The sequence below is a fragment of the Haplochromis burtoni genome, unplaced genomic scaffold (assembly GCF_018398535.1).
Source record: "Haplochromis burtoni strain Fernald_Lab_line unplaced genomic scaffold, NCSU_Asbu1 Contig_569, whole genome shotgun sequence".
NCBI classification, from domain to species: Eukaryota; Metazoa; Chordata; class Actinopteri; order Cichliformes; family Cichlidae; genus Haplochromis; species Haplochromis burtoni.
In genome coordinates this window covers 68,174-90,406 of record NW_024582930.1, presented here as the reverse complement: position 1 = coordinate 90,406, position 22,233 = coordinate 68,174, and the positions used below count along the sequence as shown (strand labels likewise).

General features: G+C 45.4%; 1 protein-coding gene across 1 annotated transcript in view; it reads left to right on the top strand.

Annotated features, from left to right (window-relative positions):
* The window catches only part of sspo (SCO-spondin), a 96,780-nt gene that overhangs the window by 59,124 nt on the left and 15,423 nt on the right, over positions 1-22,233 (top strand). Inside the window, exons 89-114 of the mRNA XM_042214465.1 lie at positions 43-78; positions 218-382; positions 571-777; positions 888-1,055; positions 1,193-1,327; positions 4,010-4,247; positions 6,427-6,579; positions 6,673-6,719; positions 6,808-6,978; positions 7,059-7,235; positions 8,381-8,536; positions 8,609-8,736; positions 9,080-9,219; positions 9,410-9,456; positions 9,534-9,737; positions 10,923-11,084; positions 11,762-11,878; positions 11,986-12,124; positions 12,255-12,451; positions 12,558-12,728; positions 12,955-13,082; positions 13,204-13,358; positions 14,282-14,328; positions 16,315-16,479; positions 16,683-16,894; positions 17,793-17,888. Of these exons, the coding sequence (XP_042070399.1) occupies positions 43-78; positions 218-382; positions 571-777; positions 888-1,055; positions 1,193-1,327; positions 4,010-4,247; positions 6,427-6,579; positions 6,673-6,719; positions 6,808-6,978; positions 7,059-7,235; positions 8,381-8,536; positions 8,609-8,736; positions 9,080-9,219; positions 9,410-9,456; positions 9,534-9,737; positions 10,923-11,084; positions 11,762-11,878; positions 11,986-12,124; positions 12,255-12,451; positions 12,558-12,728; positions 12,955-13,082; positions 13,204-13,358; positions 14,282-14,328; positions 16,315-16,479; positions 16,683-16,894; positions 17,793-17,888 (3,761 nt within the window). The remainder of the gene's footprint in view (positions 1-42; positions 79-217; positions 383-570; positions 778-887; positions 1,056-1,192; positions 1,328-4,009; positions 4,248-6,426; positions 6,580-6,672; positions 6,720-6,807; positions 6,979-7,058; positions 7,236-8,380; positions 8,537-8,608; positions 8,737-9,079; positions 9,220-9,409; positions 9,457-9,533; positions 9,738-10,922; positions 11,085-11,761; positions 11,879-11,985; positions 12,125-12,254; positions 12,452-12,557; positions 12,729-12,954; positions 13,083-13,203; positions 13,359-14,281; positions 14,329-16,314; positions 16,480-16,682; positions 16,895-17,792; positions 17,889-22,233) is intronic.

The window sequence follows — 22,233 nt, the reverse complement described above, 5'->3', positions numbered from 1 at the left end:
GGATGAAGGTCAGATTCATGAAAAGCTGCTTTTCCCCTCCAGCTACTGTTGTTCCAACAGAAGAACCAGCCACACCGGGTAGGTTCACTTTTCTGTGCACTCATTTGACTCTGTTCCTTTGGTTGCCATTTTCTTGTATTTGTGCATGCTGTTTAGGCTTTTCTTATCTTAAATATCCTCTCTGTATTTCATCATCTTTCTGTTTCCATCTCCTCAGATGAGGACTCTGGGTTCTCTCCCTGGTCGCCGTGGAGTCCTTGCACAAAGACCTGCACCGACGCTCTCAGCCCGGCCCTGAAGTCCCGCCATCGACAGTGTGTGACACCAGCCTGTTCTGGAAGCTCTCACCAAGAGAAGGCATGCAACTTGCCCCAGTGTCCAGGTACACCACGCCCACTGTCTGCCCGCCTCTATTTATTTAATAAATCAGTCTGTGTTGCCTCATATAACTATAATATAAAGTACAAGTTAGTGCTCAGTTGATATGACTGCAGCAGCTGCGTGTGTGGTTCTTGCTTTGATGAATACAAGCGTCAACCAAGCTTATGTGTTTTGTGTTTCTGTTTTGAGGCGAGGTGTGTGTAGAGGCCGAGTGTGCGCGGAGGAACTGTTCGTGGACCAAGTGGGCAGAGTGGAGCGCTTGCTCGCGGTCCTGCGGCGTGGGTCAGCAGCAGAGGATCCGAACGTTCCTGAGCCCCGGAACAAACGGCTCGTGGTGCGAGGACATCCTCGGAGGAAACGTGGAGCATCGCTTCTGTAACATCAAACCCTGCAGAGGTCAGCTGTAATTATCAGTTCAAACTCTTCGGTGAAGGAATATTTAAAAAGCCAAAGAGAGAGTTTCATTTTTCACTTACTGGTCTGCGTTTGTGTTCGATGTTGTGTAGTTGATGGAGGCTGGTCCCGGTGGAGTCCGTGGTCGCGCTGTGATAAGCGTTGCGGCGGCGGACGCTCGATACGCACTCGCTCCTGCTCTAGTCCTCCACCCAAAAATGGTGGAAAGAAGTGTGCAGGAGAGAAGAACCAAGTGAAACCTTGCAACACCAAACCGTGCGGTGAGTCTGATCTACCACGTCCTGCGTTTGGCTCGTCATTGTTCCAGCATATGGCTGTTTATCTACAGGAGTGTGTGTTCAGCCTGTGCAGATAGCATCATGGCAAAACTCAGGAACTGCTGTCTGTGTATTGTCAGATGATAGAGGGTGCCCACCAGGCCAAGAGTTTGTGGTGTGTGCCAGCCAGTGTCCACAGCGCTGCTCAGACCTCCAGCAGGGCATAGAGTGCCAGACCAACAGCGAATGTCAGCCTGGCTGCCGCTGCCCTCAAGGTACAAGTCACACCTCATATGTGCGTGTCTTTGTCCGAAAAGTTCCTCTCCTGGCACTGATTTAACCCCTAAACTGTTCTGTGCTCTCCACTGAGAGAATAGCTTCGCGTCTAGAAATGGCTTTGTTATAACTCCTCTGCCTTCTTTAGGATTCGGGGTTCTGAGAATATACAAATTCCCAGAGCCCTGAATCCCCAACATGTGCACGGGAACCCCCAAGATATCTGCACACAGCTGACTCAGCGTAAAAGTTCTCTGCAGTTCTCAGTAGAACCTTCTAAGAGACGTAATTCAGTTACAAATGGTGTTTACTCCAGTTAGAAACTGTTGAATTGGAACAGACTGAGTGGCTCATCAGCAGTGTTGGGTAAGTTACTTTAAAATAGTAACTTAGTTACATTACTAGTTACTTCTCTCAAAAGTAACTCAGTTACTTCAAGTTACTCGTTACTTTCAAAGTAACTAGTTACTAGGGAAAGTAACTTTGGTTTTACTCAGAATTCTCTTGTTAATGTGTTGCTTCCATAACTTTGCCAGTCTTCTAGCTTGCTTACTTGCCACAAGTGCACTGTGCCACCTACCAATAGAAAGGAAAAGATAATGTGCATATTTCCACGAGAGAAATCCCACGCCTGGACCGTCATTGACTGCTGCCATGATTCTAGCCTACGTCACAGCGTCATGTGCGCCTTTTACATCCAACACAAAAACTGCAGTCGTGGTGCTTTGATTGTACTCAGAACTCGGAAATTCTGCCTTCTGAATAGGAAGATGTAGGCAACACCAGACTGCAGATGAGCTGCATACAGGGCTGGACTGGGACAAAAAATTGGCCCGGGCATTTTGACTAGAGACCGGCCCACCATTATAGGAAAAATCATAAAGCCTTTGAATGAAAATAAACACTGTTGTGACAGTGATGTACACTGTTTTGATGGTATATATGCATCAATCGTTTGTTGTAAGATTCAGATAATTATTTTTTAAAAGCTAGACATTTTAAATGAGAATAAGAAAGAAAAGTATTTCTTTGTGCCCCCCTCTCCCTGTTAATGCCCTACCTGCCCCCCTGGCAACACTTTGCTAGACCCGCCCCTGCACAGTTACCAGCTGTCAGCTACATAGAAAAGGATCCTGGTGTTATTTGTCTCTCAGAAACAGTTCATAACTTCCCTTCAACTCATTCATGTCACCTAAAAGGTAAACCTGTTTCTCCATCACAGCTCTGATGATCCAGTAAGGACATCTCCTGGTTTCATCTTCATGTTTCCCTCTCACCAGATAACCAAACCATATCATGACCAGCAGCTTTACAGCTGTGGCTCCAGCAAACATCAGCTGATACTAGAAATTAATATTAAATAAATTCTAACAACAGCTGATCAAGCTTAAACGTGCTGCTGTTGTTTAGCGCGACATCCGCTGGTTTCCTCTTTCGGCGCAAAGTGGGCGATAAACAAACAAGAGAGCCGATCAGCTGATCATTGATCAGTTTCATGATTGAAGTAGAAACGGGAGAGGGAGGGGGGAGAATGAGAGAAGAAGAGGCAGCTGTGCAGCAAAGACACAGAATAACTCCAGCTTTGTGTCTTTTTCATTGTAGCTGAATTACGGGACAAACTGTTCCTTTTCACCTCAATAAGAAACGCGTAATATTTTCTCTGAATACCAGACGGGACGGTTGGCAACTCTAATAACTTATGAACAAAATAAAGTTCAACATCATTAACTTCATAGCACCCACCCAGCTGTATAGAAACTCCGTCATGCTAGCTAGCACGCAGTACGGAAAAAGTCAGCATAACGAAAATAAACTCCACCTAAACTTGGTTCATATCTGACCCAGAGAGACTGCAGGTCATAACTTCTTACCTGAAGTTCAGTTCACACTTGGACCGGCGGCCGCCTCGGGTCTCTTTTCCTTCTGCGTCCCTTTCCTTCATCCACCTGCTGCCTCCACCACTTGCTAATGTTACTGAATCTGTGGAAGCTCCGCGATAGCCACCACACGAAGTAACGAGTAACGAGCCTATCTAAATCCCAGTAACGAGTAACGCGTTCCTGATTTTGGCATAATAACTAGTTACCGTGCTCGTTACCACAATAATAACGTAGTTACTGTAACGCGTTACTTAATAACGCGTTAGTCCCAACACTGCTCATCAGTGGTAAAACAAAAGCAGAGCGGACTGTAACAGGTAACACAGGCCTTCAGTTTAACAGCATTATCAGGCAGCCAGTCATATTCTGTTGTTTGATTGACCTTGTTTGGGTTATTTAGGTGTAAGAGTTGTTTCCACTGTTTACAACTGGCTAAATCTTTTAAAGATAAATAACCTAACCGGCTCGACGTCACACAAGTATTAGAATTTCGTTTTTTCCAAAGACATTATAGGAGTGAGACGAGGAAAAATCTTAAAGTGAGTCTGGGAGAATTCCCCAACAATAAATATGATGGCAGAAATCAACAACGACAGGTTTAACTGGTGATTCTGTAATGGTCTGTGGACCATTAAGATGACATCTCATGTAGATGACGTTTCAGAGTAGCTGTGCAGTGCAAGGCTTCATTCTGCTGCCAAGTGATGAGATTTGCATCTAGAATTGTTTTGTTAAAACTAATTAATTTTTTTTCATTAGCATGAATCGTGGTTTGCGTATCTTTTGTACGTGTGTGTTTAGGTCAGTTGCAGCAGGACGGGGTGTGTGTGCAGCTGTGGCAGTGTGACTGCGTGGACTCACTGGGGCAGATTTGGGTGGCCGGCAGCACGCATCAGGTGGACTGCAACAACTGCACCTGCTCTGACGGACAGCTGCTCTGCAGCAATGACAGCTGCCAGGCTGCCTGTGTTTGGAGCTCCTGGTCCAGCTGGGCTCCCTGCAGTGTTTCCTGTGGACAGGGCCAGAGAACCAGATACAGGTGAGGTCTCCTGGGACCTGGACGAAGGAGACATGGTTTGTTTTGTAAACTGTTAAATTCTTGTTTGAGCACGTCCGTGTTTGGACATTAAAATGGGATCCAGACGGAGGAAAGTTTTTTTTACAAATCTGAAACTGGATTTTAAACAGGTTTTAAGTGGTACGCTCTTTAACAACAAGACGGAGATCATAACGATCAGAAAATCTATCATAAATATTGTTTCCAGTGTAGAGATGGCACGATGCCACTTTTTTATGTCCAATACCGATATGAATCCGATATAGTGTTTTTAATCAATAAAACTGTTTTTTTAATATGTTGCTGCATTTTGTATAAGTTCAAACTCACGTTTAAATAAACAACAACACTAAAGCTATTCTGTTACACCTGTATGTAAAAAAACACACTGCACCCAAAATATTTCATAGTTCAGCAACACTGATCAATCTAATAAAGTTAAACCTGCTCCATCCTCCCTGTTCTGGTGTTTTAAAGAGTACTTAGAGAAATATTAAACAACCTAAATAATAGGGCTGCAAACTCCCAGCACAAAAATAGGGAACCACCACCACCACCACCACCCACCTCATGATGCTTAATCGACGTAATCAACTTTAATTTGATGCAGTGTGAAAAAAAATGCACAGAAATAAATTATTTTTCAAGAATAATTAAATAGATTCAACATCTTTCTTCTACAGAACTGCAGACTGCACAGATGGTTCCCAAAGGAAAAAGTAGTATAGCTTACTAGGGTATATTAGACTTAACAGTTACTATATACAGTGATGGACTTCTATACATTTTACATCAGATTAAAACTTTGGGTGTCAGATTCAGATAATTATTTATTAAAAGCTCGACATTTTAAATGAGAATAAGAAAGAAAAGTATGTCTTTGTGCCCCCTTCTCCCTGTTCATGCCCTATCGGCCCCCCTGGCTACACTTTGCTAGATGCGCCCCTGCACAGTTACCAGCGTCAGCTGTAGAAAAAGATCCTGGTGTAGAAAGTAATATTAAATACATTCTAACAACAGCTGATCAAGCTTAAACGTGCTGCTGTTGTTCAGCCGCTGGTTTCCTCTTTCTGCTGCAAAGTGGGCCAAAAACAAAGAAGAGAGAGACGGACTCGCCACAGAAAAGCCGATCAGCTGATCACTGATCAGTTTCACGATTGAAGTAGCAGCAGGAGAGAGAGAGAGGCAGTCGCTCCATATATCGGTTGTTAAGCTTAACGCTGGAATGCTATACAGACATTCAGAGATGAACTTACACACTTGCTTCTCTCTGGGATCACTTCCTCGGAGACACAGCCCTCTATCACTGAGCACACTGCTCCGACGAGCTGCGGTTATGAGCCGAGTTACGCCATGTCGCAAGTTTTGTGAGGTGCTTTTTTGATATTTAATGGATCGGATTACATTTTTTATTTCTCTCCGATATCCGATGCAGTAGTTTACGTCAGTATCGGACCGATACGTAATATCGGATCGGTCCATCTCTACTCCAGTGTTTGTCCTCTGTAATTGCTGAATTAAGGATAAAGTTGATTCGAGTTGTCTGAGTCGGTGTGACGATTAACTCTGTCGTCTGTCTTTTGTCCGTGTCAGGAGATAAAATCGGGGCTCTGCAGGAGCCGGAGCGTCACTTGCTGAAAGCATTGCTTGCAAAAGAATGAATTTGCTGCTGATCAGATGCCTTCCTGATGGATAGTTAAATAGCTTCGTTTCCATGGTACTGCATGTTCTCAATGCTAATTCCAAATCTTAGAATTTACAAATAACATAAGATACATTTAACACTTTAAATCACATATGAAAGCAGTCACGGAGTAACAGATTAGTGATCCAGGCTTCCTGCTACCACAGTAAGTCAGCAATGTAAACAATAATGGAGTCTAGTAGGTTAGGGGGCGGAGCCAGAGTTTCAGTCTCACAGCATGGGGTAGAGGTTATTCTGGACTGGATCCTGCGCTGCAGTTTTCAGAGCACCTAAAGGCTGATGATTTTCTGAACCCTGACTGTGAATCTTAAATATATGAAACGTGAAAAGAGCGTGATGGCTGGTTCATTGCCTTTGGTTCTGCAGTGTATCTGTGGATATAAATACATGCAGTGGTATTAAACTGGTTTTCGGTGTATTCCACTGTGATTACCGGCTGTTGGTGTTATGTGCCAGGTCTCTGACCCCAGACACCGAGGGAACACGTTGCCACTTTGAGGAGGTCCAGCACAGACCCTGCAGTCCAGGAACCTGCCCGCCTCTCTGTCTCCTTGACAACCAGACGCTCAGTGTGGGTGACACCTGGCTCCAAGGAGAATGTAAACAATGGTGCGTTAGATAAGGACAGAGGATATGGATGTTAATGAGAAAAATGAAATGTCAGTGATACTGTGCTGGAAGCTCTGCCTGTGTTTCTTCTAGCACGTGCACTCCAGAGGGAGTTTTCTGCCAAGACATCGACTGCAGAGGTGCGTCGCCGTGTTTCTGTGAAAGAGTGTCGCAGATGTTTGAAGTCCTTGCAAAGACAGTTGTGAAAATCCTTTGTGCTGTTTCCAGTGGACGGTGCTTGGACCCCCTGGTCGGTGTGGTCTGACTGCTCAGCGACTTGTGGTCGGGGCACACATGTTCGAACCCGCGCCTGCATCAACCCCCCACCACGAAACAATGGTTCTCACTGCAGCGGGCCAGAGAAAGAAACACAGGACTGTCAGACCCCTCCGTGCCTGGGTCTGTATCTTAAGGCAAGGAAAGAAAAGCCACATATTCTCTCCAATCAAAGGGAATTTCATTTACTCTTGTATCAACAGATGACCTTTGCCCTTGGTCTCCTTGGTCACCGTGCTCCCAGACGTGCGGGGCGGGGTCTGTATCACGACACAGGGCGTGTGTGTGCGAGCAGGGAGGAGATGCAGCGTGTCCCCCTGAGATCGAGGCTGAGAGGAACCGCGTGGAGACGCAGCTGTGCTACAAACAGCCCTGTCCAGGTACAAGAGTCATGCTGGCAGCACTGAAGCCAGACTAACAGCCACGATCGCTGTTTGTGCTGTTTCTCTCTGAACAGCTGACGGCTCTGTGTGTCTTCAGCATTTCTGAGAAGCCATTGTAATTAGAGGAACTTCAGCTGAGCTCATTAAACGATTGGACATAGTCGCAGTGATTGTTACTGATGAACACAGAGTTATTCTAATATATCATTAGGTAATGAGCTATATGGGCACAGACCAGAGTACATGTAGGGACACAACATTAGAGACTAGACTGGGGAACCACAGAGTGACGTTAAAGGGTTTATTGGATCTTTGTTTTTTAGCGTCACATTGCATTATTAGGTCTCCATAGTGACTTACTATGGTATAGATTTTCTGTTGAAGGAATATATTTCATATATGCAACCTGCTGAGCTGTATCTCACACCGCAGGACGAAGCCGTGCAGTAAAGTTACAGCTGTGCAAAATAAGAGTTAAGTCACATATGCAAAAAATGTTTTAGTGGTTGATCCCAGTCTGTGTCACACTGCTGGAGCTAATAGGACACAGATTGCAGATGTTTGCCACAGAGAATATTAAACCAGTCAAATGAACTTCACTTGTCCATCTGCTGATTTCTGTGTTGCACACATGTGCATTGCAGGTTTTATTGAGTGAAGCTGGACGGGTAGGTACAGCCTCTACTAAGTGAACAGAGCTCAGTGTACAGGGTATCGGTGTCACAGAAAACAAATCGGACCCTTAACATTACTAATGCTACCAACAATCCTGGAACACCGGGCAAATTGGGAAAAGATGATCTGGCAGAAGAAATGAGGGCGGGCAGGAAATACACAAGGGCAGGAAGTGAAGTATGTGAAATATGAGAGAAAATAGCACAAGTAGAGCTACACAGAGCTTTGGAGCCTCGCATTCAAACCCGTGTTAGACTGTGAGAAGCTTCCAGACTGTTTGAGATTCACTGACTTTCATCTTTTTATTGTGCTTCATTTTTTAAAGCCAGTGTAGAAGAGGGTGAGCAGGTATTTGACTTCTAAAATGATGCCACAATATGCGATTAACTGAAGAGCCGACTGTGTGTTGAAGCGACTCACATCAAGCGCTGGTGAATCGCACTTGAATGTTTTCGTTGCTTTGGCAGGCTGTCCCATGTCAGCGTGGAGCGTTTGGTCTCAGTGTTCCTGTGCGTCCCAGAGGCAGCAGCGTTACCGTGTAGCGCTCTCTTCACCCACCAGGGGCCAACAGTGCACTCCTGTGGAAACGCAGAGCCGGGCATGCGGTCTCAGCCGCTGTGATGGTGAGTTCATTACCCTTAGAGCTGCTTAAGCTGCACTCTGGTCCTACACCTCTTCATGTGTTTTCCTGCTAGAAGTCTGCGAAGCCCCGTTTGTGTACTCGTCGTGTGGCGCTCCCTGTGAGAAGCAGTGTGAACTGCGTGGCCGTGAAGATCTGTGTCTGGGCGTCAGCGAGTGCACACCTGGCTGTTACTGTCCACAGGTGAGTTTTAATGAACGCTGCTGAGTTTAATTATGATTTTTGGACACTACCAGTAGGATACAGTAAGACGCACTTTGCCTTTGGAGGTTTTGCTTTGATTTCTGGTCATTAAGAACAAATATGATTAGCAAATAATGCAACACGTGTTAACAGCTGCGTTTTGTTGGTTTGGTTTTTGGATCTTAAGCTGCTTCAAACAGCACGTTTGCCTGAAGTATGAATTATTGATGCATCTAAATTGTGATTTGAGCGCAACATAGGACAAATGTGCTGTACTTTATGACCAAGACACAGATGCTGCGCTGTTTCTTCTTTTCTCTGAGATGTGTGTTTTTCCTTCCAGGGCCTGCTGCAGTATAATGGGAGCTGTGTTCCTCCAGGGGAATGTGGCTGCATCCACTTGCAGCACCAAGCTCCAGGAGATCCACCCACGCCTGTCACCGTCCCACAGGGGGCCACGGTCACCATAGGCTGCAGTACCTGGTCAGTTGTCTCTATCAGCCCCTGTTGCTGATAGAGAAATGAATGTAGCGCGTGTTTTCTCACAGTGTTGTCGTCACTCTCTGCTCTTTCTTTGTGATTCCCAGCTTGTGTGTGCAGTTTGTCTTTTATGCTGCCTGGGCTGTGACAGGTTGTTATTATTGTCCGTTTTGTTGACTTCTCTGTCCTCCAGTCTTTGTCACGATGGGAGTTTGCAGTGCGACATGAGAGAATGTGAAGGTAAGAGAGCAGAGTAATAAAACGAGGTTCTCTGTAAACACGGCGAACCTGAATCTTTCTTTCTCTCCTTCTTTCAGTCGTCCTCAGCGAGTGGTCGGGCTGGACTCGGTGCTCTCCCTGCGTGCTACAGCACAACAGCTCGCAGATGGTGTCGATCCAGAGGCGCTTTCGAGCCTGTTTGGACCTGGATTCTGGTCTTCCAGTCTCTAAAGAGGAGGAGAGCCAGTGTCCAGGACTGCTGGTAGAGGAGAGGCCATGTCCAGATGCTAACATCTGCAGAGGTAACAAAGATGCTCACACCAAGAGTTTGTTTCGTGTCAGAGGATTCAGTCGTCTTATTGGCCAGATGTCACTGAGGAGAGAGCAGCAAAAGCAAATGTTCTGTGTTATGTTAGCGATTTTACTGCTGTCTGCAAACTCATACTGACCTTTGCAAGATTCTTTTAGGTCAAACTTGCACTGTGCACCTGGAAGTTGGGTCGTATTGAGGTTGGAGGACGTTCACACCATAAACAAACTGCACAAACTGCACCTCCTCCACAGGGTCTGGGTGTTTGTGGGCACCACAGTTGTGCTCTGTCTGAGAGCCTCTCAGTAAAAGTTTGACACAGATTGCATGCAAACAGTGGGTGAATGAGTCAGGGCTCGACGAGCACGGCTCCAAAGAAAAAAATGAATTACACAGTCGGTCAGAGGGTGATGAGATGACTGCAGCGCGGTTTTCTCTGGAAAGGAAAGGGGGGTAATTGTGTTTTGAAATAAATGCGTGCACTTCAAAGCATATTCTTTTCATCTAAATAAAGACAGTTGGAGTCTCACACACAGCGAGGAATAAACGACTGCAGACACCGATAATGTCCAAGCTATAAACAGGCAAACCTTTAAACTGTTTCAGTCTATTAAATAAATGTATGTAGTTTTGGATCCAGTGATGAGAGCGATGTCATTCTGACATGTGGAGTCTCTGAGGGAAAATGTTTACTGTGTGTCAGTCACAGCTGCCATCAGCAGACAGTTAAGAGGCCTTAATCAGTGCAAAATGGGCTTTTCCTGCTATTCTGACTCACTTTATTCCCCAAAGGAGAAGAAAAGGACAGGTTTAATGCTCATGTGTGGTTAGCTTTGCTTTTATGTGCGTGCAAAGGATGATTCAGCTCAAATTTAACTCTGTCATCCATCCATGTTTTATACACGAATGGCTCTGAATGACTGCTGTCCCAGCTTAATTTGCATGTCAAACAACTGAAGCCTGGTTCTTGGTCATACTGAGTAAATACTGCTCAGCAAGAACAAACTAATGTGTCTCTTACTTATAAATCATACAGCAAATAAACACATTGTGTTTGTCGCTCTGTCGTCATCATCTAAAACGAAACACTTAAAGTTTCTGTATTTGTCACTGTCAGTCTGTTAATGCGGATAATACCAAGGTTAGCTTAGTTATGATAGTCACTCTGCTCTCCTAGATGCGTGTCAGTGGAGTGGGTGGAGTGCTTGGACAGCGTGTGCTGAGCCGTGCAGCGGTGGAGTCAGGCAGCGCTACAGACAGCCCCTGGCCTCTCCTGCAGGACCCCAGTGTAGGAGCCAAGAGACCCAGACCCAAGGATGCAACACGGCCCTCTGCCCAGGTACATGTGAGCTTAAAAAGAGAACAAAGCCAACAGGCAACATCAGTGGTGTAGTTCATAAGTTCAGTTAAGATAACATTAGTTACACAATTTGTTGATATATATGTGAATGGAGATGACTGCAAAAGCCCCTAAAAATTAAGGCTGTTGGAAGTTTTGGTACACGCAGTGAAAATGTTTTCCTCGAAGGCTCCGAGGCTGAGCCGGACAGATGATCATGTTGTTTGTGTCAGCGTGGTTTGTTAGAAACACATTTGTGTGTTTTCACTTTGAACTAATGCAAAGTCATTAGTGTTTCTTTTCAGCAGCTGAAGGAACTTCTGCACATTCTTGGAAAGAAGTGAGAGGAAATCAGACGTACAAGTAAAACGTATATAAAACGACACACAGAGCAAAATGATCCGATTCAATGAATTTCTAACCAAACGTCTTTACAGTTAAAAAAGAAGAATTTTATAAGAAGTTCCATTAGTTCTGAAGCTGTTTGAAATAAAACAAATCAGGATGTACTAAAAGACTAAATCAGACTGAAGACAAAACTTTGTCCTTACGATTATCTGTCTGTCACAAAGCTACAGCTACAAGCCACACACATCACACCACCACCACCGTGCTGAACTCTGTTTCTACGTCAGGTCACATTTTGCAGCGCAGGCATGGTTTTCTTTGCTTTTCAGGTGAGCGCTGTGAGGACAGGGATCGAGCCTCCCAGGACAGCTGTGCCAACAAGTGTCCTCGCAGCTGCACTGACCTATGGGAGCATGTGCAGTGTCTCCAAGGAGCCTGTCACCCGGGTAACCATGGATAACATCTTCCTAATATTAGACTTTCATTACGTGATATTCAATGTTTCTGTGTTTCTGTACTTTTCCGTCTCTTTTTTTGGTTTTTGTCTCCTCAGGTTGTCGGTGTCCAGAAGGACAGCTGTTGCAAGATGGCCGCTGCGTGCCAGTGACAGAATGTCGTTGTGGTATCCCATCAGGCAACGGGACGCTGGAGTTCATCCCTGAAGAGGAGTTTACTGTGGACTGTAACGCCTGGTGAGAACTGCTTTCTGTGAGCTGAAGTATGGTCATAGTTGGGATTAATAAAGCAGTTTTTCACATTTTCGTAGCGTTTAGTTCAGAAATTTGCTCCGTCTCACTTCTCGTAACGCCCCTCCGTGTGCAGTGTGTGTGAGCATGGCACGGTGGTGTGCTCCAAGCTTCCCTGTCCAGTTTATGAGCCCTGGAGTCCGTGGAGCGCCTGCTCAGCTTCATGTGAGCGAGGCCGGAGAACCAGGACGCGCCGCTGCCAGGACACAGAGGGCGGCCCGCCCTGTGCCGAAGTCACGCAAACAGAAATCTGTGATCTGCCGTCGTGTCCAGGTCGGACATAGAAAAAATATCCAGCCAAGATCCTGAGATTTTACCTGCAAGTCTGGCGTCCCCTTACCTCCTTAATCTCTGCTTAACTCGCCGCCTCCCTTTGCAGCGGGTTGTTTGCTGAGTGAGTGGTCGGCCTGGAGCGAGTGCAGCGCCTCCTGTGACGGTGGGTTGTCGTTGCGGAACAAGACGGTCCTCCGAGAGCCAGAGCCCGGTGGGACAGCCTGTGTCGGGCCACTTGAACAGCACGTTGTCTGTAACACCAACAGCTGCCTGCCCGGTAACACAAGCACACAACACTGCGCACTTTGTGTGTCTACTGAGAAATACCACTTGAGTTCAAATGATGTGAAACTGTTGTCAGTCAGCTCATCAAAGTCCTAACGAGTGATGTTTACAGTTATATTAATTATAACAAACAAAGTGAATACGAAGTAAATATATCAGCGCACACGTCTGCACGCCGACCTGTTACAGGTGAGGTCATTTGCTTTATGTTCCTGCAGAGTGTCCCGGCACGCAGGTGTCCAGTGACTGTTCAGCTTCCTGTCCGTATACCTGCCAGGACTTGTGGCCACACACTCAGTGTTTACCTGGACCCTGCACGCCGGGGTGCACATGCCCTCCTGGACAGGTGTGTGTGTGTGTGTGTGTGTGTGTGTGTGTGTGTGTGTGTGTGTGTGTGTGTGTGTGTGTGTGTGTGGTTGGACAGCAGATGTGAGTCCTAACTGATTGTGTCATCGTGCCCTTTGCAGGTGTTGCACAGGGGCTCCTGTGTGGCTCACGCTGACTGTCCCTGTTCGCCGCTCTCTTTGCCGGCTGATTTTCAAAGCTGGAATGTCAGCTCCGAGTACTTCACGGAAGCTCTGCTGCCCCCGGGAGCGGCCATCCAGCACCTCTGCAATACATGGTGATCTGCTACCGTCGGTGTGGTCCAGTCATTCACTGAGTCGTGTTGTAGGCAGTTGAACCAACGGCTGTAAAACTGTAATATGTGGCTCTTACATTTCCGGGCTGGCTCTGGCTCAGGATGTAGAGCAGGTCAGCTACTAATCAGAAGGTTGGTGGTTCAATAGCTGCTCAGGTATCCTTGGGCAAGATGTTGAATCCCCAGTTGCTCCTGATGTGTTCATTAGAGTAAGATTTTGTGTGAATTTTAGACAGAAAGCACTCAGACACAGTGAAAAGTGCACAGATGGGAGATTAAACCATGCAGAGTGCTCGAGTAGAGTAAAACAGCAGTGTGGAAGAAGCAGTGCATCCACGCTGCACTGTTTAAAAATGACTCGACCGATGATTTGATCTTTTTTCTAATGTTTCTAACAATATTCCAACCCAAAGAAATGTATGTTTTATTCATTGTTGTGTTTCATTTTGATCCAAGACATTTAATTGTAGCAATTAACGTTACATTTGCTACATTTTCTTCAGTATTTCTTCAGAATAAAGACACACCATAAATAAAGTCAGTTAAATGACTGGTACCTTGTTCATGAACATCATTTCTGCCCGAGCCAGGTCGATTTTATCCAACTGTCTATTTTTGCTTTAATTAAAAGAAAACGGAGGCTGTAGTAGCAGCTTTCATCTTCCTCTGTGCTCCGACACGAGGTCCTGTATTGTACCGCTTTTTAAGCTTCTTGTGTGTCCCAGCTCTGAACTGCTGTGGATGTGTAATTACATTAAAAAAGGATGAAATAGAAGATTATATGTATAATTCGTACCCTCACAGTAGCCTGGTAGGCAACTGTGTGTGGCTGGTTCAGCCTCGTGTTCACTTCGACTTTTCTTTCATCTAATTTTACTCACTTGACTTTTTTACGCTCCTTCCAGCTTGTGCCAAGGTGGGATGTTCAACTGCACCTCAGAGCCCTGTGAGGGTGAGTGATGCTTCGTCACAGCTGCATTTCCTGAACCTTATAGGGCCTCTCTCTCTTTCAGCAATGAAAGCGACGGTCAGCAACAATAATCTTCGGTTGAACTGGCAGGGTCGTGATAAAAATGTCAACCTATCTATAGTTGGGACAGCTGCTGCTGCAACAGTTGGCTCAAATAACTGAGCTACAGTCTCGTCAATCAGAGTCCACACAGGCCATTACTGGGATTTTGTGTCATAAACGTACAATTTCACGATGTGAGCTTTGGTTTTGCTTCCAGAGCAGATCACAGTTTGAACTTGGCTTGTTTCTCCATCTCACCGTATCATTAATCCTAATGTGGAATAAAAGAGGATCTCGTGTCAATCACATTACTGCACATTTTAGTTGCAGTTTCTTCTCACACATCTGTCCAGACATTACTTTACTGGCCCTTGCGATACTTTCTTAAACTGGAGGTTAGAGAAGTATCTGTGAATATCTTCTTAGACAACAGTTGTGCTGTTGGTTGTAGGGAGTTCCTTTTTCACCATAGGTGTTATTTTGCTACATATAGAATATTGATCATGATAACAGCTTCACGCACAACTTCAGTTTGGGTGTTTAGGAAAACCAAAGTCTGGCAAGAACTGTGAGAAAAATGAGCACTAATGTTTGTAGGAGTGCTGTCGCACTTTATTAACTGTAATAAGCATATGTTGCCTGACTGGGCCCATGAAGAGCAAAAAGAAGCAGCTCATATGATTGTTGGCCAACAAGTGCATGGACAAATCATTGCAAAAAGTATAATGTTATACTGTGAATAGAATATTACAGCTGTAATTTATCGGCTTGTAGAAAGTCAAACAGGACTCATCAACATTCTGAGGAACCCAGGTCAAGTTAGCACAGAAAGGTTTTACCGCACATGTCACATCAGTGCATGAAATACAAATGTCTGAAAGGTGCCGTACATTTGATTCAAAATGAGTAAGTTAGGCAGAAAGCAGCTTAGTGTTTTATGTTGTTTTCAGAGGTTTTGGCAGCGCTGCAGGAGAGGAGGTGGTGAGTGAAATGCTATCACGACCAATAAACACATTTGAAAGTATGTAAGAACCAAACCCACCAGTACCCACCTACTGGACCTTTGGACACTTTTAAAAGCAAGAAATGAAACAGGTCTGTGCTGCTTTTCCCTCCCTACCAAACCACGATGAAGCATAAAGGAAACATAGGACACAACCTGATTGGGCGTTGTACTGTGTTGCTTAGTTCAGCATCACTTCCTGTCAGGTGCAGCTGTTGACAAATGGCTCCGTCAGCAGAAACTTTGATGTTTCCACTGTTTTGTGCATTTTGGAAATGCAACAAAAACAAACAAATCTATGATGAAGTTCATTCAGATGAACTTTTATTTCAGTCTAAAAGATTTTAAATGCTTTTACTGACCTAATAGAACGTTTCCTGTAAATATGCACACACTTAGACTCTGATGGTTGCAGCAGACGCAACAAAAGCTGTGAAGGAGACATTTTACTGTTATTTCTTTATCTTTTCATTAGTCTTTTATCCTGTTTTATCCTTTATCTTCTTTCTCTCAACCCACCGGTCGCAGCAGATGGCCCCGCCCCTCCCTGACCCTGGGTGTGCCGGAGGTTTCTTCCTGTTAAAAGGGAGTTTTTCCTTCCCACTGTCACCAAAGTGCTGCTCATAGCGGGTCATATGATTGTTGGGTTTTCTCTGTATGTATGATTGTAGGGTCACCTTACAGTATAAAGCTCCTGGAGGCGACTGCTGTTGAGGCTACTAGTTGTTGTGGTTGTGGACATTTAGTCTGCAGTTACCGTTGTCTGAGTGCCCTCTCCATGATCACGTCCTCAGGAAATGTTTATAATTTCCTGGGTACATTGAAGTGGTCAGGTGACAGTTTCCTCCTGTTTCCTGCTGCAGATAAATGTACATTAAAACCAGTGCTAAGACTGAATGTCCCACCCTCTTATGTCCTTCTAGTGGACTGCCAGTGGTCCACATGGTCCCAGTGGAGCCCTTGTTCAGCCAGCTGTGGTGCAGGACAGCAGAGCTCCATCAGATTTGTTCTGGAGCCCAACCAGTATGGAGGGGCTCCATGTGAAGGCCCTAACCTCCGCACAACAACCTGCATCGCCCCTGACTGTGGTGAGTGAGAGGAAGGGAGACAGTTGATATTTTACTGATGATGCATGATCGAGTAAACTCGTCATTATCGCTGCATCCTTTAAACACTTACCCCTCTTTGGATCCCCATTGTTCCTTTTCCTTCCTGATTCATCATTAAATGCTTTCCACTCCACCCTATCATCTTCCCATCGTATCATCCATCCCCGTCTCCTCTCCTCCAGCGTGTCCTGATGGGGAGCAGTGGAGGAGGACGACATCAGAGGAGATCCTGTTGTGTGAGAGGAGCTGCCAGGACATTTATTCCTCCTCTCCTGTCAACTGCAGCCACTCTGCTGAAGGCTGCGTGTGCCAGGAGGGGCTTTACCGAAACCCAGAGGGCGCGTGCGTCATCCCTGCCCTCTGCCCTTGCCGTGACCGGGGCGTCCTGCGGGAGGTATGTCGGCGCGTGCACACGAAAAGGAAAGTGACATCTGCTGCCCAGCAAACTTGGCATCTTGCAGCCATTGTTCCCGCCTCCGTACCGTTGGTGTAGTGTTTACATGCCATCCCATTCAATCCCATTGTGTTATTTACTCATAAAGAAGGGCCTATTAGAAGATGAGTGACAAGCTTAACAGGACACATTAAGCCACTGTGCCCCTTCAGCCCTCAGCCCTCATCAATTATGTAGGAAGTGCTGTTAAAGCCAGCGCTCGGACGGCAACTGGGCAAGCCTGCCAGGAATTATTTATGAAGGAGTGGGTATTAGAGGATTATAACAATTAATCTTACCCTGACAAGAGGTCAGGGCTGCTCTTCTTTCTTTCTGAGGTCTTTCTCTTTCATTTTCTCTGTCTCGCCTTCTCCTCACACAGTTTTTCATTTTCTCCTTGCATCCTCCTCTTTCTTTCTCTCCTTCTGTCCGCCCCAGCTTTTCCGTTATTCTCCCGTCTCGTTCCGTCTGCCTGCCTACTCTGTCTCTCTCTTTCTGTCAGCTACTTGAGTCATGTCCATATAAAGACCCTCTGTGGTTTTCTAATCAGCCACCCCATGACTCTACCAAATGGCTCCGTGTGAGCTGCAAAGCCACTTTATTCCTATATGCAACACATACACATGAGGCATGTCTGTATAATGCGCTGTTATAATTATAGCATCGCTGTGTGCCACAATCAGCTCAAATCCACAACAGTTTGGGAGGATTCGCTGAAGAAATTGCTCCAGTTGCACTTTCATCAAACCTGCACTCATGCCAGTGTGCATGCAGGGTAATGGGCTGTTGAGGCATCAACCCAATTACAGCGTCTGGTGTATAAATATGGATATTGCGTGTGTGTGTGTGTGTGCGCCAGGCTGGATCAGAGTGGGAGGAGGACTGTCTGTCATGCAGCTGTGTGAACGGGAGGAAACTGTGCCGGCTGAGGTGCCCTCCACTGTACTGTGATGAGGTGAGACACTGACACTTACACTCTGAAACAACATGGGTTTGATGATTCACTTTACTTTATGCACACACAGATACAGACTGTTTAATCAGAGATGTCAGGGGATGCTGATGTGGTCAGTTAAGTAGCAGAAATTAACAACAGCTGCATTAGAAAAGCAACAGTGAGATTCCCCCAAACAGGAGGCTTTGCAGGTGGAGGCCACTCACATGTTTTACCTTCTTTTTTTTCTGACTGTTTTTTCACTAGTTTTGTGCTCAGCTAGGGTCAGTGTCACTGCTGGTAGCATAAGGGAAACCTGGACCCTACAGAGGTTGCACAGGTAGTCCAACTCACCCAGGCTTAACCCATCAGCAGGAATCTGCTCATGTAAAGTGGAACATGATGAGCAGCCAGAGCTACAAAATGACCTCCAGCAGGTCACCGTCTCTGACCATACAATTAAAAACAGACTTCATGAGGGTGACCTGACTTCACGGGCCACGTGAAAGGGTCTGGAGAAGCTGCCTGTAACTGGACGTTAGTTTGGAGCGGAGGCATATTGCTGGAGGTGCACACAGAGCTCCACAGGCTAGGCAACAGTACTCTGACTGACATTATGGACCCATTACCTAGATAGCAAACTTGTTATGACCCTGATCAGGCCCACACAGTGTGCTTACACATGGGCCAAATACTGCAAAGAATGACGGCCCTTTGGTGGCCCAGATCAGGTTGGCCAGATGTGGCCCACACATGGGCCAGCACAAGGCCAGTTGCAGACACACTGCTGGCCCAGAACCATCTCAGCTCTGGCCCCAGATGTCATCAGCCTAATGTGTACCTTAATCAAGCCATGTAATAACAACATGTGCTGGAACATAATAGTGCAAAAGTAACATGATGAAACTCTGTTCAGACAGTGAATGCACTGATTCTTATATAGTGCTTTTCTACTCTCGCGGATTACTCAAAGTGCTCTCTACAACAAGCCACATTCACCCAAGCAGTATAGTATTGCAACATGGCATTTGGGTCTTCTAACTAAAATGGGAAAATAGGAACATAAACAGTGCCATCTACACCAGGCCTGGCCCACATCTGGAGGCACTTACCAGGCCAGAAGTCAGCCAGCAGTGTCGGCTTGACACCAGATCCGGGTCGGACCTGTCTGCTATGTGGGAATGACACACCTACGCCAGTGCAGTGGATCCTGGGTTCCTCCTGGTGGTCCTGGTGAGATGTATGGGGGCATTTCCTAAAACATGAAGCAATTGATACCCTTGATTGGCCGCATGCTTACCTGACCCTCACTCCAGTAGGACACCTCAGACTGAGCTCGTGGCCTGGTCCAGATCTGCGAGGATATCTCCTAAGCGTTGTCAGGTGTTGTCAGGCATGCATGTAAGCTTGTGTGGGCCATAGAAACTACAGAGCACCATTTTGTGTTATGTCAATGAAATTTCATTAAAGTTCATATTCAGGGTTTTTGTAATGTAGCCCTCTGTAGACTGATACTCATCAATTCCCACAAATGACGTGAAATCTTTGCATTTCTAACAGATTAGCGGGCTCATGTCAGTGCTGACGTCCAGCTTTTTCGAGTTCTGATGTGTCTTAAAGTTTTGAAGGTGTTCTAAGGTGTTTGACAGAAACATTGGTCCCCAGAAATAGCATGCACATGAGGAGGGATCATTTTCTACACAGTAGCTGCTGACAACCTAAAACGTGCATTCGCAGTCCCGGTGCAAACACGGCTAATCTGAGAGGAAGATTGACGTACAGAGGCATAATTAGTCTCTCAGACGAACACATCAGTGCAGTCAACTGCCACAGCTACCCGGGGTGCTACAATTCACCTAACATCTCTGGAGGTTGCAAACATCTAAATTAGTCTGAGTGAGGCACAAAATGCTCTGCCGCTGAAGAATGTGTGGGATGTTGGCTGAAACGGATCAATACCTGACTCTCCAGTCCTCCCACGAGCCTGCCCTTTTGTCTTCACCATAGCCTTCTACCTCCAGTGAGACACTGGCTACTTATTTAAGCGTAATATAGTTTTGTTGATTTGTACTCTGTGCCTTCACTAACTAGCTGAACTAGATTAGCTCTAATCTTGTATAAATGGAAGACCAAAACGTTTTCAGCTTCTTGATTATTTAGTTTCAGATTATTTCAGGTTAATATTATCTTATATTAGATGATGAAAAGGGAATTGATTGATACATTGAAGGACTTAAAATTTCTGGCAATTGTAATGGACAAGTGATTTAGAGTTGTTAATCCTGTTTGAGGTTGTTTTGGTTTTTAGGGTGGGTGGGTTATGCACTCTGATGGTGATAGGTCAAAGCACATATGGGAAATATGGGAAAAACAATCTCAGGCAGGAAAAAGGAGTCGATGAAATGTGCTAGTCCCTGCATACAGGTGTGCAGAGCTACCTCATCTTTAGCAGTTTATTATACGCGTTTGATGTCCTGTCTCTGACTTCATGTAAACTGGAGTTTAGATTACACTTTGGATAACTTAATAACATTATGCATCAAACAGATTTCCCCTGCTTTAGGTAACTGTATGGCTGTGCTGCTGATGGTCTGACTCCCAGTGTTAGTCACACACAGCATTCATGCTGTACACCCCAGAGCAGATGAATTATATAAAATTGTATCAAATATTAATTCATGTTTGTATTCCTGAGGCAGGTGGAACTTTTGGTATCACGTGGAGGTGGATTCAGTGCCCCCCTGTAACATTGGTCTGTGGAGGCATCGCATCATGTTCTTTTTCTTGTAAACTTAATTTTTCATTGTTTCTTCTCGCTAATTTTCACCCTTTCTTCTTATTTAGTTCATTCTTGTCATCGTGTTTGTGTCATTGTAAAAATGTGAACGTGTCCAGAAGCCCCCACGCTGGTCGTGTCCGCCGGGATGAATTAGAGAGCACAAAGGAAAAGATAAAAGTAGGGAAAAGAATATATGGATGGAATTCTGCATGATAATAAAAATATCCCTTAGTGAAGAAAAGAAGTCAGGCTTTGTGCAAAGTACAGATAAGGACACAGCAGCAAAACGGTCCAAGCAGACGGTCTCTTACATCTTGTGGAAGGATTTCTGTTCCAACGCAGCCGGAGAAGGTGTCAGCTTCTAAAACTGCAGGGCGAGAGACATTTCCGGTTCAGTAATATTACTTTTGTCGTCACCATAACTGCTTCTGGCCTGACTGGATTGATGAGTCATTATCCTATCAGGGAATGACCGAACATTCCCAAATTACAACCTGCCTGAGTTCTGTATTGTTCAGAAAGCTGAAAGTGTGATGGTGCTCCTTCAATAACGCCACATCTGTCACACATCAAAGCAAGAAAAGAACTGTACATCACACGTTTCTACCTCTCTCTGTTTAAAGTGTTTTTTCCCCACTGCTTTTCATTCCTGAGGTTTATGGGTGGTGTTCTGCCAACTGCTGCTCTTCATTGCACACCTCAGTCTGCCTCAGTCTACACACCTACTAACTACTAAGACAGTTTGGCATCTTCGCATAGATAGGTTTTTGTGTTAACTTGCATAACATTGTGCTAACATTTGCTAACTCTAAAAGCAACCATGGAAAGTGTCGTTAGTTTTGCAGAAGTTTATTCGAAATTATAAACAAATATAATGTGGTCATAAAGTGTGGGTGTGTGGCAGACTGTAGACCCACACAGCACTAAACTCAAAATCTCAGCTTTATTAACACTGATAAAAGCAAACAGTGGCTGGGAACTGACAAAGGTGACTGATGGGGATATTAAGGGACACGGAGACACATGGACACACAGCTCAACACAATCATAACTAACCAGACAGAGGAAGCAAAACTGAACATGTCACATGAGACTGGAGACTATCAAAATAAAACAGGAAGTGACACTGAGATTTAGATATGTGAACTTGACACTGCAACTGGGGATAAATGGACTAAGAGACGAATGAAACATGAGATGATGAACATGAGAGCAGGAAGGACGAAGGCACAGGGACAGGACTACAAAGGTAATCACAGAGAATGAATACAGAGACACTGAGACAGACATGGGGACACGACTGACGAGGTAAACACACAGATGCTGATGACAGGACACAGAGACAGACTGGACACAAAGGGGAACAAACATAAACAAACCGCAAATCAAGATACCAACTCAGGTGCACCAGAGAACATCCATCCGTCCATCCATCCATCCATTCATCCATCATCCATCCATCCATCCATTCATCCATCATCCAGCCATTCATCCATCCATCCATTCATTCATCCATTCATCCATCCATCCATTCATCCATGCATCCATCATCCATCACTCATCCATTCATCCATCATTCATCCATCC